This window comes from Diplotaxodon limnothrissa, linkage group LG6 (genome assembly GCF_057381915.1).
Source record: "Diplotaxodon limnothrissa isolate DT_005_m linkage group LG6, D_limnothrissa_male_GT1.1, whole genome shotgun sequence".
Lineage (NCBI taxonomy): Eukaryota > Metazoa > Chordata > Actinopteri > Cichliformes > Cichlidae > Diplotaxodon > Diplotaxodon limnothrissa.
This window is the reverse complement of record NC_140601.1, coordinates 18,837,420-18,853,880: the sequence shown is the minus strand read 5'-3', so window position 1 is coordinate 18,853,880 and position 16,461 is coordinate 18,837,420. Positions and strand designations below refer to the sequence as shown.

The 16,461-nt window shown below is 39.6% G+C and overlaps 1 protein-coding gene across 1 annotated transcript; it reads right to left on the bottom strand.

Annotated features, from left to right (window-relative positions):
• Positions 1-502: 502 nt before the first annotated feature.
• On the bottom strand, positions 503-14,924 carry rnf150a (ring finger protein 150a). Its single transcript, XM_085355811.1, has 7 exons — positions 14,281-14,924; positions 6,504-6,754; positions 5,185-5,256; positions 4,978-5,060; positions 4,780-4,876; positions 4,460-4,670; positions 503-672 (listed from the first exon to the last, which is right to left on the bottom strand). The coding sequence occupies exons 1-7, from the start codon at positions 14,732-14,734 to the stop codon at positions 539-541; spliced, it is 1,302 nt and encodes a 433-aa protein (XP_085211937.1). The 5' UTR covers positions 14,735-14,924; the 3' UTR covers positions 503-538.
• Between the last annotated feature and the right edge of the window lie 1,537 nt (positions 14,925-16,461).

Genomic DNA, 16,461 nt, shown 5'->3' with positions numbered 1-16,461 from the left:
TGCTCTCCTAATGCGCCATGCAGGTGCACGCCATATCAGTACAACTTCTGGATTTGTTGGCAGTGATCTTGTACCAGGAAGTCAAAGAATCCACTCCTATTTTTCTATTGATTAAAGCTGGAAAATGGTGTGCAGAAGGCCTTGCTTTTTCTTCGGCAGCAGGTTTGGTTTGTCTCACTCGGGACAAACAACTGTGAAGGGCTCATACACCTCCAGAGTTACTGTATGTGTAGTTAGGATGGTTTCAGGATGTGAAAAGACTGAATGTACAAACTGTTGGTCACCACATGGTGAGGGGTGTGACTAGCCATCCTGGCATCAGGAAATGAGCGAGCTAAATATCCATAGATGCAGGGATTAATCCGTTTTTTTAGTCAAGTGAAGAAAGAACCAGGTATTTTGTGCTGCTATCACTTGTATTGCTCATTTACATTCATCTTCAGCCAGGTCACTTCATCACTGGATAATCTTGGGGAGCACCCTGATCACCCAGTCCTGCTTTTTTCCTCCTTGTCCTATGAGTTTTGTGCTATTTGTCTCAGCTCTGATTGGCTCTGGACTTGGTGGCATCACATTCCTGCTCAGTGGATAGGTCTAATTCCGACATGCCTACCTCAATGCCCACGATGATTGAAGTGTCTGAATCACTGCTGAGTGGAGGCTGGTGCTCACCTAAAGGGCAAGAGAGCAAGTTGATACATTAACTGACACATCACAGGCAGCTGTGTCTTTAATACTTTTGGCTAATGTCATCGCCACTAAAAAATGTGGTAACTGATTTTTCAACCTTTTTTTTAGAGCCAGCAGAAACATGTTGTGAACACACTAACAAGGCACCTTTGAATGAATATAGAAAAGTTGCAATTCATGAGAAACATTACCATTTAGAGTGGCGCTTTGGGCATCTGTTACATGTAAGGCTTACTTTTACTCGCACTTTTCCAAAGGAGAGTAAAATCTGTGGCTCTTAAGCTGCAGCTAGTTCATTAATTGTGTCAGCTGTTTAGAAGCCAGCGGGAAATGCAAGTTTTAGATTACTCCTTCATTTTTGTCACACTGTTGTCACATTGCTCTGTCTTGGCATCAGACTGCCATCTGTTCAGTAACAACTTTATTCTGCAACTTGACAAGAACCCAAGGGGCTATACGCCGGGCTATAGTCCACCAAATTCTGGTTTAGGTCCGGGGCTTTGCTGGAGGCAGAGTGGGAGGAGGTTAGGTGTGTGCATGAGGACATACACAAATATCCCATAATGCTGTTCCAAATTAAATACAAGGGCAAAATGCATAGTGTGAAGGCTGCGGTTAGTTCACGCCTGACGCATCTCTAATTCTGGAGACAGATTGGCCAGGTTTTAATAACCTGTTGGGGCAGTGTGTGAGGATGTGTTCATGACCTTTATCAACGTCCGATGGTGACTGTGGGGAAGAGTTACAACCCCATGGCAGAGTATGTGGTAGTTAACACAGAACCTTCTTCCAGCCCAAAGTTACTTGCCAGGTGGCAAGGACCCTTTGTGGTAACTCAGAGGGTGGGGGTCCTACGTGAAGTGGTATGGTCAGACAGGGGAGGAACCACACAGATATATCACCTCAACCTCAACCTCAATGCATGGAAAGAAGCTGAAACCGCTTCTCTGGTGAGTCTGGCTACGGAAAGAGATGAATTGGGCCCGGAGGTGCAAAATTCCACCATTTCTGATGGCCATCTCACACAGGCCCAGAGAGCATTTTGAATTTTGAAACGCACCATGGCATGACAGTGCATTCACAGCCCTACAGGTTACCTGAGCATAAGAGACAAATTGTTTAGAAAGAATTGGCTGAAATGCTGAAAATAGAAGTGATAGAAGACTCACACAGCGCCTGCTGTAGCCCCATAGTTCTTGTGTTGAAGAAAGATGGCTCTATACGGTTCTGTGTTGACTACCACAAGGCAAGGTGTCTTAGTCGGATGCCTACCCAATGCCCCGCGCTGATAAGGTCCCTGGACTGGAGAGGCACTGCTCACTTTTTCACAATGCTGGATTTAACCAAGTGCTACTGAGAGATTCCCTTGTCTGCAGAGTCCAAGGGAAAAATGGCCTTCTTCAGTCCGTACGGTTTGTACTGACAAGAGAAGGTGATAGGGGCATGTGATGGGGTGTGATATGTGGCTCAGCTGCATACCTTGGCTCTAACAAGTCTTCTGCATAGCTTGGCTGTAACAAGTGGTTATTGGAGTTTCTTTTGCCTTCCTACCAACTCAAAGGAGTATGGACATTCTCCCATGATGTTTTCACCCAGAGAAGTACCACTCACTAGATATTTCAGTTTACAACTATTTAGCTCACTGGTTTAGCACCCAGACGGTCTTCTGCTACTGCTGTAGTCTATGTGCTCTTCTGCACACCTCACTTGTAATGAGTGGTTATTTGAGTTACTGTTTGCTTTCTGTCAGCAAGGCATTGAGAACTGGCACGCACTGGATATTTTCTCTTTTCAGGCCCATCCTCTGTAAACCCTGGACATTTTTGTGTGGGAAAATCATCAGCAGGTCATCAGTTACTGAAATATTAGCCCATCTCATGCCAACAACTATATAATGATTCCACATTCAAAGTCACTTAAATCCCCTTTCTCCCCCATTCTGATGCTTAGTACAGTAGGCTGTTTTGACCATGTCTATGCATAAGTGCACTAATAACTATAATATACTAATAATTAACTGCATTAATGAACAGTTGGTGTAACCCATAGATGTGTGTGATGTTACCAAAGAGGACTGAGCAACCTTCCTACCACCAACCTTGAAAAAACTGCATGCAAGTGTGCAGAAAACAACTGGTGCTGTCATACAGACAAATGATGCTCTCAAATGTTTTTTTTCCCTTCTCTCCTGCTGAACTGTGGAGAGGGTTTCGAAGCAGAAAACGAAGCTGGAATTTTAAAAGAATAGAATAGCCCTTCATTGTCATTGTACATGTATAATGAAATTGTGGACATGTACAGAGTGTTCCAAAGTATGCTTCAGTGCTTATGTGATGGTTGAATGGCATCCATGTCAGATACACAAATGTGAAAAAGCAGATTACTTTTGCTCAAGCTCTTGTTTCATGTTAAACAGAAACAGGTTTGTTCAACAACTAACAATGTTTTCAGTCTTCATATATGCACGTGAGCAATGCATTAAGACAGAAGTCCAGAAATCAGGGTCTTTTTACCTGCACTAAATGGCTGACTGGAAAGAGTGATAGCTACATTACTAGTCCTGCTAATTACTCAGGGTAAAGAGCAACATGACTGGCACTTCATCACTGCCAAGCCGCTACAGCAGAAATCCTGGCAGATCAGCTTGTTTATCCCGTGCTGACTCCCTGTCAGTGCCATCATCTGTTTGCGCACTGGTGCACGAGCTGCAACATACGATTTATTCGGTCCGATTTACATTCTCATCGCACTCGACTACGATCTGTGCCTCTGGCAAACTGATATACTACCTCTCAATTAACTTGTTATGTGCAAGTAAACTTAAATCAGCAGGTTTACGATACTATCCTTTGCAAGTAGGAAAAATTGTGAAACACTATTGGATTTATTATCATATAAAGAAAGAGTAACAAAACGCATTCTTTGTTTTTTTTGTCAATTTAACAACTGCTTAAAAAAACATGCTGCTACAAAAAAACACTTAAACTCCCCACTCCCTGTTTTGGTAAAATGTAAAATAGTTTGGCTTCAGAGATCATGTTCGGAGAAACACATAAGAGCTTCTGCATGAACTCACACCCATAAACACACGCTGCAAAGTGCTAATAGCTTGCAGCTATTAGGCAACACCACAGCCCTTAGGTGATTATATAAGTTACAGAAATGCAATGAACGAAGATTTTAGGTAGGTTAGTTAGTGACTTTCTTGAGTTTTTCCTCTTGTTTTTATCTTAGACAGGAGGACTGACCTCATGTATATTTAATTTGAAAACAATCAAACATGGATGCATTAAACGTCACAAAGGGCAGGCTGTTGGAAAACAGATTTTCTTAATTGTGTTAAAGTGTGAATTAGCACTGGATTTCCCCAACTCCTCAGCGTAATATATGTGCCTGGAGGAAGTACTCAGATATCAGTACTTTCGTATATTACATACACAAAAAAACCCTAAGCCTCTCTAAGATGCTCTTTTTATACTCAATTGTGTAACTGACCTGTTGCCAAATAACCTAATTAATTTTTCCTACAGCCGTTTCTTTTTATCACCACTTACTTTTCCAGCACTTTGTTGCCTCCATCCCAACTTTTTTCACGTGTTGCTGCCATCAAATTCAAAATGAGCTAATATTTTTCTTAAAATATGAGTTTATGGAAATCTTTGCATTGTTTTTATTTACATTTTACACAGAATCCCAACTTTTTCAGAATCAGGTTTGTACTGTCCACCACTATCACAGGCTGCTATAAGTAAAAAATGTCTGTACGTACTGCTGGCAAAGATACGGCTCTCCCCCGCCTGAAGCGCTGACTCTGTCTCAGGATGGAGTGCCGGCAGGTCTATTCCTCTTTCTGCTGGATCCAACACTACCGAGCTCTCGTTAACTGTGATTTCGCTCGCTCCACTAATGGGGTTGGTAGGCGGACCTCCGACAGACATCTCGTAGTCTGGAGGAACCTCATCCGAGCAGTCCGCGCTAAACTGGAACATATCAGAGGCATCCTAATGTCTTTATCACTGCCAAAGCTTTATGTAAGGTTTGATTAGTTACATTATCACTTTATCTGTGTGATAAAGCAAAACAACCCACTGGGATTCCCAGGGCTTTGAGGATGTTCATTTTGCACATGGGACACGTTCGGTGGTCTTGGAGCCACGGGTCTACACAGTGCTTATGGAAGAAATGTCTGACCAAACAAGACAGCAGTGCAAAAAACATATATTACAGTGCATGTGATTTTTTCCCCACAGAAAAAAAATATATATGTAAGGTATAAATAAAAGTTACCTGCATGGTAATATCCTTACAACATCATTAGGCTTATAACCTTCAATACAAACTGCACAGTTGTCAAAGTCCGACTCTGTTTCCTTAAACAAGACAGAAAATAAGAGGCCAATAAATTCTTTAAAAATGATCAAATTCATGTCATGTAATTCAAACATAAATAAGAAGACTTTTGTGGCCGTATGTGTACTTTTAGACTTGAGTTACCTTGTCTCCTCTTTTGATAGTGCGTAGCTGAAGTTTACTCATGGCTTTTTTGGCAGCATCTCCCAAACGCCTCTGTATGAAAAAGACAGAGATACAAAAAAAATTACTTTATTAACAACATTTAAATTTAAATATGTATGTATGTATGGATGTATGGATGTATGGATGTATGTATGTATGTATGTATGTATGTATATATATATATATATATATATATATATATATATATATATATATATATATATATATATATATATATATATATATATATATGAATGAACAATTCAGGAATTTAAATTGTCTTTTAAAACAAAGTAGCCTTGGTTAATAGTGTATATTGGCTTGCAATGACAAAAAGCTGATAAAGTTTCATCTTTCTTGATGAAATCAACTAAGATCAACCGTGCTGTTCCTCGTACTATGTGATGCTATCTCGTCAACATGGAACAAAATCACAGCACCTTGTTAAAGGAAGAGTTTGGACCCGCTTTTGAAGGCAACACGGTGTCCAAACCTGTACGAGCAAGGTGTACCCAATAAAGCGGCAGGTGACCATGTGAAAAACACTTGTTGTTACTTGACTTGATTGGTTGTCTGCGTTTGTATAACAATAAAACAGATTCAGAAAATGTTTCAACTAATTATGTTACTGCAAAGAGGCTAGACTAAAGATCTCAAAAGCAACCAGAAGATCTCACCAAGTAAACATCAGACTGAATTTGAAACGTTTTCAAAAGTCTCAGCAATAAAAACGACAGATGTGTGAATAAAGGAGTCATTAGTTAAAGTGTAGATATAGATACACGACACATAGATAAACTCATCCATCTGTTAATGACCCCATTTCCACAATCTGGATTAAAACAAAAACTCGATTCATGGAGTTGTATTATAATAACAGACAGTCGTGCTTGAACTGCTCCACGTCTGTCTCACATTATGAATTGAAAGCAGATTTGTTCATTATTGCAGCTGTACCCTATTTACAACATTAATCAGTATAATTCAAATTGAAAACACAAACAATAGTTGTCACAGCCACGGCCCCTATCATAACAGCCGTGGTGATGGATCGTCATTACAGACGTCACTACAATGTCAGAGCAGCCCATTCATAAAGAGATGGCAAAAAACCCAACAAGAAAGGTATTTGCACAGTTTGATGGTTCACTGGGCTGCCATGCTCGTGTTCAGCCAGGTGTCAGGCTAATTTTGGATCTTTCCTTACGTTCACACTGGAGCAGGGCCATATGGGAAAATCCACCACACGGCTGCAACACTATCCCCGTCAGAAACACATCGGCTGCACACAGACATACCTGGTTGCGATCTCGTGCGTTAGCGTAGCGGAACCTCTGGATGTAGTAGAAGACAAGCCAGGCGAGGGAGATGATCATGAGGACGATGAAGGAGATGGACACAAACACCACGGACGTTCTGCTCACGTACTTCTGCAGGTTGCGGGTTCCTATAGTGATCTGCAACATGATCATGATGTGCTGCTCGAGCAAGGCCACGATTTCACGGCCTTTACGCTCCGGGATCATGATGGCCACAACATCGCCTGTGTCTACACAACACGCAACACAGGAAGTACAAATTGAGACATTCAGGAGATGAATCAGTGCTGCAAGTGAGGAAATAAAATAACTCTTTATCTTGTGCAAAATGTTTACTTTTAAAATATTGATTTATTATTTTCTAACACAAAAATACTTGCTCATAGGGGGTCAAATGACTGTTGGGGTTTTCTCTGTTTTCTTTGTACTATTGTAGGCTCTTTACCTTACGATATAAAGCAGCTTGAGGCAACTGTTGTTGGGAATTCGCTCTATATAAATACAACTGAACTGAAAATTTTTCTTTTCTTTTGTTTTGTTTTTGTTTTCTTTGTTCTTTTTTTTTTTTAAACAAACTTTAAGAAGTTTGAAATTATAGGATTTTATTATTTATCTGGTTGAAATCCATTTTAATATACTTGACTTTGTTTTGAGTACAATTATTTTTTTTTATTTTTTTTTGCTATTTGTATATATTTAAATACAGCGCTTGTGTAGCACTTATTTCATTGCTTAGTAAAATTAATTTAAATATCTAAACAATAAATCATCAAGCGAAAAGGTTTTTTGATCACAATTTTATTTTGTTTGCAAAAAAGTATACTTTTGTTATTATTTAAACTCTTATAACCTAATGCACATAACAAGGTCATAATAAAAAAAAAACGTGATATTTAGAATGATTTATTATATTTACGAAACATACTGACATATATGTAACTTTTTATATGTTGAAAATACACACTTTATACACACTTTTAAGAATCATAGTTTCTAGTTAAATCATTAAGGTGACCTCGGTGGATGGAAGCCAGATATAATGGATTGTTAACATGACCTCACTCTACACCCCTACAAAGCTTTTTTTAGAATTCATTCAAAGCTGTTCGAGCTATCATGAGAGTGATGACACACGCACGCAAACACCACCAAAATGTAACCTCTTTGGTGGAGGTAGTGATGGCTATTCACAGGGCAAACAACAAATATTTCCTTTTATACAAAAAAACTGGAGTTAGGCAAAACAGTATGCACCGATAAATCCAATAAAAAGGAAAAACAAAAGCAGATATTTGCATACAGCACTACTTTATATTTTACAGAGCAAATTGCCACACATCCAACCACAACCCGAGCATTTAAAAACGGTGCTTCAGAGCAGAGGAGGTGCTAAAACTCTGCCGACTCAGACTGGTGTGTGCTACAGTAAAGAGGAATCTTGAGCAGGCTGCTGGGAGCTTAGACAGGACAGATGAACTAAAGCCTCACTCTCGGTGTCGGAGGCTTCCTGCCAGCAACCATCTGTTGATTTGCTTGTTGTGCACAATGAAGGATTATGTAATACAGACGCTCTGAGCATCTCTCATTAAGGGAGAGACTTTAAATTGTACTTTGAGCTGCTTTTTTTCTACAGTTTTCTTCTGTCTTTAAACAACTTGCTATTCTTGTAAAACACTTACACGATTTTTATATACGAGAATGCAGTGATGCAGTGATTTGTGAAAAACTCCCAGGGAGAAAGGATATATTTACATTGTCTGATTTTTATGGGTTTTAGTATCAGATGACATTGTGCTTTGTATAAGCCTCTTAACGCAACTACAATTAGAGTAATTAGCGGGGTGGCTGCTCAGCAGTGGTCGAGCGGCTCCTCCTGTTCACATGATCCACGACCAAGATACTGAACAACAGAGTTTGAGTGTGTGCGTGTTAGTAAAAAGGCATAGATCAAAATTGCTGTATGAATGTGCGCATGATTGGGTGGATGAGCTTGTAGTGGGAAGAGGTTTAGGTAACCACCCTGAGTATAAAGGTCCTACATAAGTACCAGTCCATTTATAATTTTGAAGGCATGGAACATATTTATAAACTGGAAACTCATATGCCGTAACATTGCTACATCATTCATCATTCTTAAGTACTTGTACTGAGTTGTACAGGGAATTACATTACATTTTAAACTTGTTGTAATGAACCATTTATGATTTTAATTACTACTTTAAGTCACAATTTTCTCATCTGAATCATGTTACGTTGAATTTTGTGACATTGGGCCACTTTAGAACAGCCACTTAAAACAAACCTGCGCATGTGTTTGGATTGCAGGAGGAAGCCGGAGTACCCACAGATAACCCACACAGGCACAGGAAGCACATGCAAGACCCTGCCGCCCGGCCTTCTGAATGATCAATATTAAATACTACATAAAAAATATTTAGTTAATTCCAGACTTAAAAGCAATCTTTTATAGAGTCTGAAATGGGGACATTTGTATCTGTTCTGAAAATGCAGCATTAATCTGCCCTGTGTGATGAGGAAATGACACATCGGACAAAGTGACTGTAGAACTCAGTTTCTAGGGACACGCTCCCCATGGTGGGTCACACCTTGTATCTGTCACTAGAGAGAGTGGCTTTATTCACACTGCCATCCCAACAAGCATCTCAAATACACAGAGTACTGTTTAAATATCACAAATGCTATGAATCCATCACAAAGATAGCATGAGAGTAATAATAATAATTCCCAGTCAACAGCTTCTATATTTTACACGACAAAGGATTAAAAAGCCACAGTTTTAGTGATTTATGTCAGGATCAGCAAAGTGAGTTTCAAGCCAAGAAGCTTATAAAAGCAAAAATACAGGAAAAGTTTTTTTTTTTTTAATTTATCAGGATTTAAAGTGCATTGAAAGAACTGGGCATTATATTCATCATCCAACTGGCAGTGTTTTCAATATTAGCACAAACACAAACATTAGATAGCAGCTTTCTCATAATGAGCTTATTCGTGCTGGAGTTTCTAAAGCAAACAATACTTTAAAAAAATGAGAGAGAAAACAAAAGCTTTTATTTGGACTGAAAACAGATGGTAATATCCGGCTGCACACAAGGTTATGTTCAGACTGTAAAGGCCACTTGCTGTCACACTTCTTTATCTCAGTCTCTCCCTATGAGTCTTCTCACGCTCATAAAAGTTTCACATAGGATGAAGACAGTTTTAAAGTTTTTAAACAGGTGTTTGAACTAAGCTTTACTTCCCCAATAATGTAAGGTAATTCTCTCTACCTGATAACATACGTAATGCTTCCTGTTTTTACACCTATTTTTCAATCTGTAACCTTAGAGACACATGCTCCCGGCCTGCGGATTTATGGTTTTACTAAGCATGACCATATGGTAGAGGGGAAAAGTCACTGTGATATAACATTTGCCTTTGCAAACACAAGATAAAACTGCACCACGTCTTGTTAAACGGTAAACAACTTGAAACATAAAACTGCCCAAATCTGTAGACCTTTAAACAACCGTGTACGGGCAGTATAATCTTAATAGCTAACAGAAACGAGAAAAGGCATAACAGGGCAAGTAAGGTTTCCCTAAGCCTCGACACTTATCTCCTTCTTCTGCTCACAGTGACGCAGTGAGAGCAGATAAAAATAGCTGCTTCTAAAAACAGGAGGGCAATGTCGGAGACTGAGGCTGAACTAGTGAAAGATCTGTGTCTTTCAGACCCACTTGGCCAAAATGTGGAAGCAAAGAGTGGATTAATACTGAATGGGGTTAATTTAGTTGGCACCAGCCTGTCCGGGCTGTGTGGTTAATGTCTTTAAAATGATCTAGGCCTCCTGTAGACATCGCTGAGGCACTGATTACTATAGATTTACATCTTTATTAACAGCAGTGGACTGAAGGAAAACTAGCTGTGACACAAAGCAGATGCTGTGGCTTTGACAGAAAACAGCAGTTCCATTAAACATATTTAAGCCACATTTTCAAACACACACAGAGACAAAAAGAGTAAAATGACAAAATTATGTCATTTTGATGTGACAGCATATGGTAGCCCTCTGTCATAGTAACGCAACACATTTGCCAGCTTGGGAGTGTTTCAGCAGCTAAGCTGCCAGAGCAGTGATGGCAAGATCTGACATGAGAGCACAGACTGTGAAGACTGAATCTGAATCAGCTATCAAAACTCACATTCTGCCTGTGGATGACGGCTTCTGAGCAGGGTATTGTGTTTTGCAACCATAATATATGTGGTCCCACTCTCTTAATCCCACTAGATAACTGGAAAAAGACTAGTTTGAAGCTCAAACCTATGTAACTCTGCACATATGAACCTGTGAGATAATGAATGTTGGACATCTCGGAACGACTAGTTAGTTTTTTTGTTTTTTTTCATATGTGCCATGATCTGAATGGTTGGAAACAACAGTAATAATTTTCCAGAAGTGAGAAATCCTCGTTTACATAATGAATAAGTTAATTTCTACATGGGTTATTCAGAAACCTAAATTATCTCTTTAAAGTTGAACAAAGCATTTAGACAAATCAGGCTTGAGAAGAAAGACTTAAACTGGATAATGCCATGCCGAGTTTCTGCCTCTAGCAGCTGTGGATTTTACAGCCCAGCTGTGTTGGCTCTGGTCTGCCCTTCTTTCTCTGGCAGCAGCTTCATTATCCATTCTACATATTAGGACCTGTGTCTTTGCCACAGCCCTCTCCATTACCTTCCTTCCTCTCTACCAGCTTTATCGCTGTACCTCTCCTTGTTGCCTTTTCTTTTCTCTTAAAGATGCCTTAGTTTATATTTATGTCATGGTTGGAAGCAGGGCAAGAGTTAAAAATAGATTGGTGCCTTTTATCTGATGCTCCAGGTAAACCAGGTCTGCACACTGGAGTCTTTGTGAGAAACAGAGGAGGAGCAGAGGAAGTTTAATGGTCATATACCATCAACACACAGGCTGACTGAAAAAAAGTAAAACCTTAAAACTTTGCTGTGGGAAAAAAAAGTCACATCTATGAAGCAGCAGTAGTCCAATGTTGGTATCCAATGAGTTCTGGGTCCACTGTTTGGTAGGAGACTGATGGTGGTGGTTGGAGTGAACCAAAGCAGTAAAAAAGAAGAAAAAAAAAGTACGGAAATAAAAAAGGAAAAACATTTTTTAAGGAGATGAAAGAGATCTGAGAGTTAATAACAGTCTTGTGGCACTAGCAGCAGTTTTGAAATTACATATTAATATAGATATAATATTAATTCACACAGCTTTATCTCTATGCTCCTCTAGTCCATCCAGACCAGGGTCCTACATCATACCTGGTACGACATAGTATGAGTCACACAACATGTGTGACAAAAGGAAACAAAACACTCACAGATAAATTTCCTGTCCTCTGCTGTTTTAAATGTTCATTATCAGTGATTTGTAGGTTCATTTACAAAACTTAAAAATAAAATGACATGAGTAAGTCACAGGATGAGACATACAAGTCTCATGAAACTTACACCAACATGGCCTACAAGTAGTTTTTATACATCTCCTTTCTGTGTGGACTGATCAGTGTTTGTGACTATGATTTGCATTTTTAGTTTGAACATCTGTTTCTGTACAGATCCTTTTGTCAAACAGCCTTCAGGCACCGTGTTGTCATCTGCAACAGCCAAAGATTTAAGAACTGCAATGTGAGAGGAATAGCAGGAATTTTCCCTTTGACTTACATTACTGATTTTTAGGGATTGTGGGTAAAACTAAAGATCTACGATTCTCTTTCAATGTGACTTTGAGGGGTAGATTAAAAAAATAAACAAAAAACAAACACTACAATTGTTCTACAAAGCTGTTAGCATGTAAATTATTCTGCATGGGGTGCTATTTAAACAACCCTGTTTGTCCAATTACCATTAATCAACACGGCGCTTCTGGCAAAACAACGAGGAAAGACCTGACTCTAAGAACACAAAGTGTTGTTTTCATGAGATTTTTACACGGATTATGTCATCAAAATGTGATGGGTGTGTTATTTGATCATTTTGCATTTACTCGCTTTAGTCTTTAAGTGCTTGCTTTGCATGTACTGACTGCGTTACCAGTCAAAAGATTGGTTTGCTGTTCTTTAGTGTCACACTGAGGAGCGATTGTCAGACTATCCTTGTCTTACACTTTCTGAGAGTCTAGAGGCTCTTGTCTTATTTGATTAAATGCAAATACCTTACAAAGTGGGGACTCTCCATTCAATAACAAACTGGTTTGACTGGTTTCAACATTGAATAGCCATGGCTAACTTAAAACTCGGTTTATACACGTATAATAAAGAAAGTTGTACTCATCTTCTTCTTCTGTGACGGTAAAAACAAACCCAAACCAACATAGCTGGGATGCTGTGTAAAATGTAAATATAAAGAATGCAATGATTTGAAAATCTAACAAAACCATGTTTCAACCAGAACAGAACTTAAAAATAATGTAACATTTTAAAACCTTTTATTTCATGAATAACTTGAAGACTTTTTGAATATACAGGACATAAGATCATCAAATTATTCTCAAACTCAAAATCAATGGATGCGCGTGATCTTTGGGTCCTCGGGCGGCAAGGCATCACAAACAGGCATGATTCTACTCTAGAAATCATTATGGGCTCAGAAACCCTTCCAGGAATCATCATTATTATCTGTGCACACCGTTCACTGTGCCATCTGCAAACACAAGTTAAACAACCTCTGTCATAGAAAGAAGCCATGCGTGAACATGATCCAGGAACACCGCCGTCTTCTGTGGACCAAAGATCATTAAAAATGAACTGAGGCCAAGTGAAAAAACTGTTCTGTGGTCAGATGAATTGAAATTTGAAATTATTCTAGGAAAACATGAATGCCCCATCCTCTGGACTAAAGAGAAGAGTGCTTCTTCAGAACAGCAGGTGAAGCCCACTCAAAGTCATCCTTTACACAGATGGGCTTATTTTTTCTTTTCCACAGTATTTCTTATTTATTTACAAAAAATGTGGGGAATAACTTTCAGCATATGTAAGGACATTAACCTTATTTAAAATACTGTTTTTATAGCTTTACTCCATCATCATCTGCACTGGAAGCTGATTATTGTGTTTTATTTCGTAGCTAGAATTTGTAGCATGCTTTGAGGTAACCAAACAAGATTTATCTGAGGAATAAAGTGTCAAACAACGAGAAGAAGCAGAAGTTCAAATGGACAATCTGTGACCATTGTTCTCAAGCTCTTTGTGGCATGCAGCACTTTGGAAGCTGGAAAAGTTTCCCCTACACTTCCCACCATGTTTTTAATCAGCAGTTGACAATAAAAAAAACAGCAGACTCTATGCCACACAGTTTGAAACCCACCCTCATTTATGTATGCTTCTGTGGAGTAATAAACAAGTATAGCTCAGGAATAAAACATACAGTATATATATTTATCCCAACCTAATACTATTCCACTAATAACACATCTGGCAAATATATGGCCATATCTGATCGAGGAGCTCCTCGGGTGTAACACACTGATAACACATTAGGCTTGATGTGATTGCAGTGAAGCAGAAGAGCTCGCAGGCTTCACTGCAGGGATGAAAGCCACTGATCTTGGATGGAGACTTAATAAGCTGAAGATTAGTTGCATGTGGGCTTTCAGGGCTCAGTAACACAGCCGGGACTATTTTGTAGTAGATTATCTGTTCTGCCTGAAGGAGTCTGGGACAGTGTTAGGGAAAAGAGTTGGCATGCTGTCTCTTACCTGAGTGGGACATTGTTATGGTGTCATTGGCGCTAGTGGAGCCCACGTTGTATATGACAACTGCAGAGGCGTTGTGGTTTGCGACATTACGGATTTTCTCCCGGTAAGTGCAATTCCCCGTAGCTACCAACGCCACCCAAGGGGTGTTTGGAGGGGCAGGAGGGAACCTGATGTTTGGGTCGCACCCCTGTCTGTCCTGCAGGAGGGCCGGCACCAGGACCAGACCTCTAGCTTCTTTCTTAGGGGAGTGCTCGCCATACCGACCGCACTCGGTTTTCTCCGTCCTCACCTGCGACGTGACGGGGTCCAGGTAGGTGATGTTAACGAAAGCTGTGTACCACTCCTCCTTCTCTGCAACCGTGAAGTCCAGGCACAGCAAGTGGACGAAGCAAAACGACACCAGCCACGTCGAGAGAGCCAGACTGCGGCAAGCTCGGATGAGGGACGGTGCCATTGTGCGGCGGCTGCTGCTCTTTTTTGGGAGGGAGGATGGATGGCGAGCTCCGTGTGTCCTCCTCCACCTCCTCCTCAACGCAGAGCTCGCATCAAACCCTCTTTTAGATGCTTCAGAAATGTATCAGACCCACATAACGACCAGGATGCCAGGCAGCAGCCCGAACAGGCCAAGTGTGAAAAGAGTTTGTCCACGGTACACCACCACCTGCAGGAGAAGGCGACTCTGTGTTGTTGTTCCCCGTCAGCTGTTTTCCTTCCTCGCCCAGGACTGGCTCGCTGCTCATCAGCACGTGCCCTGGGCGTGGACAAGATGCCGCTGACCGACCACGACGTCATGTGATGAATCTACAACTGTTAGAAATCACTGCAGGATATTATAGGGTCATCCTTCCATTGGAGAGCAATTTAGGCATTAAAGATAGCAGCATAAATAAATAAAAACAATCGAGCTTCTAGGTTACATTTTCTTTTATATATTTAAGAAAAACAACAAAAATAAAATCCATCAAAAAAATGTGTAGATTTTTGTAATGCTTTATTTGTGCTATGCTTGAGACAGCCCATTTACCAATGCTTGGGAACCTAATAAAAAAGTAGATCTTAAATATCTAATATTGCACTGTGGGCTCTTTTTCACAGCCTGTCTTTTGTCCATTTTCTCTCACCTCACACCCAAACAGATCCCCGAGCCTCGTTCTGCCTAAGGTTTCTTCCTGTTAAAAGGGAGTTTTCTCTTCCCACTGTCACCAAATGCTTGCTTGTTGGGGGTTCTCTGTATTATTGTAGGATCTTTTAACTTACAGTATGAAGTGCCTTGAGGGGAGTTATGTTATGTTAATTTAATTAATTATTGCCCAACTTTGTAATATTTATTTTCCAATCCTTGCTCAAACAGATAATTCAAACTATTACAAATGGAATAGATCAAATCTTTGTGAGCTAAGAAAAACACTTATGAATGTTTTATTTAAAATGACCTGGTAACAGGGTTAGAATTGGAGTAACACGTAATTAATTAGAGTAATTACAGTAATAAATTACATTTATTTGTGGATTATGATGTAAATTTGACAAAGAAAATCCCAGGACCAAATATTTTGTATGTTTGTGTTTCAAAACATGTTTGTATTATTTGTTTTACATGTATGGTAACATGGTTGCAAATCACTGCTAATATGTGTTAAAAGTGTTTTGTCTGAAAAAGGTGCAGTTGTTGAATGTAATGTACTGTGAAAGTCAAGGATAAATGTAGTTATATAAAGAAAGGAAGGAAACTTTGGTGGGGGGGTTTGTTTTGGTTTTTTTTTTTTTTTTGGTAATATGGGGCAGCCCCTGATGTATTCATTGGGGTTTGGCTGATAAAAGTGCTTAGGTATAGATAAAAGCAATGTATGAATGTGTGTGTGTGATTGGGAGAGTGAGACTTGCAGCAGAAAATGCTTTAATGCTCAAAATCTACCAGTCCATGATATGGGCAACAGGGATGCGTTGGTTAGAGTGACACACCAAATCTAGTCAGAAAAGACAGAAAGAAAATACAAAATATGTCAAAGACGACTAACTTTTGGTGTTAAAACATGATCCAATCATCTCACTTCTTCTTTAGGTTTCAATAACAAGGTTGCACATTTGTTGTAGTGCATAATTACTATGTTGATATTAACTAAATGACTTCACAATTACAAAAAACGTGTCAGCAAAATCAAAACATCAAAAAGTGGATTT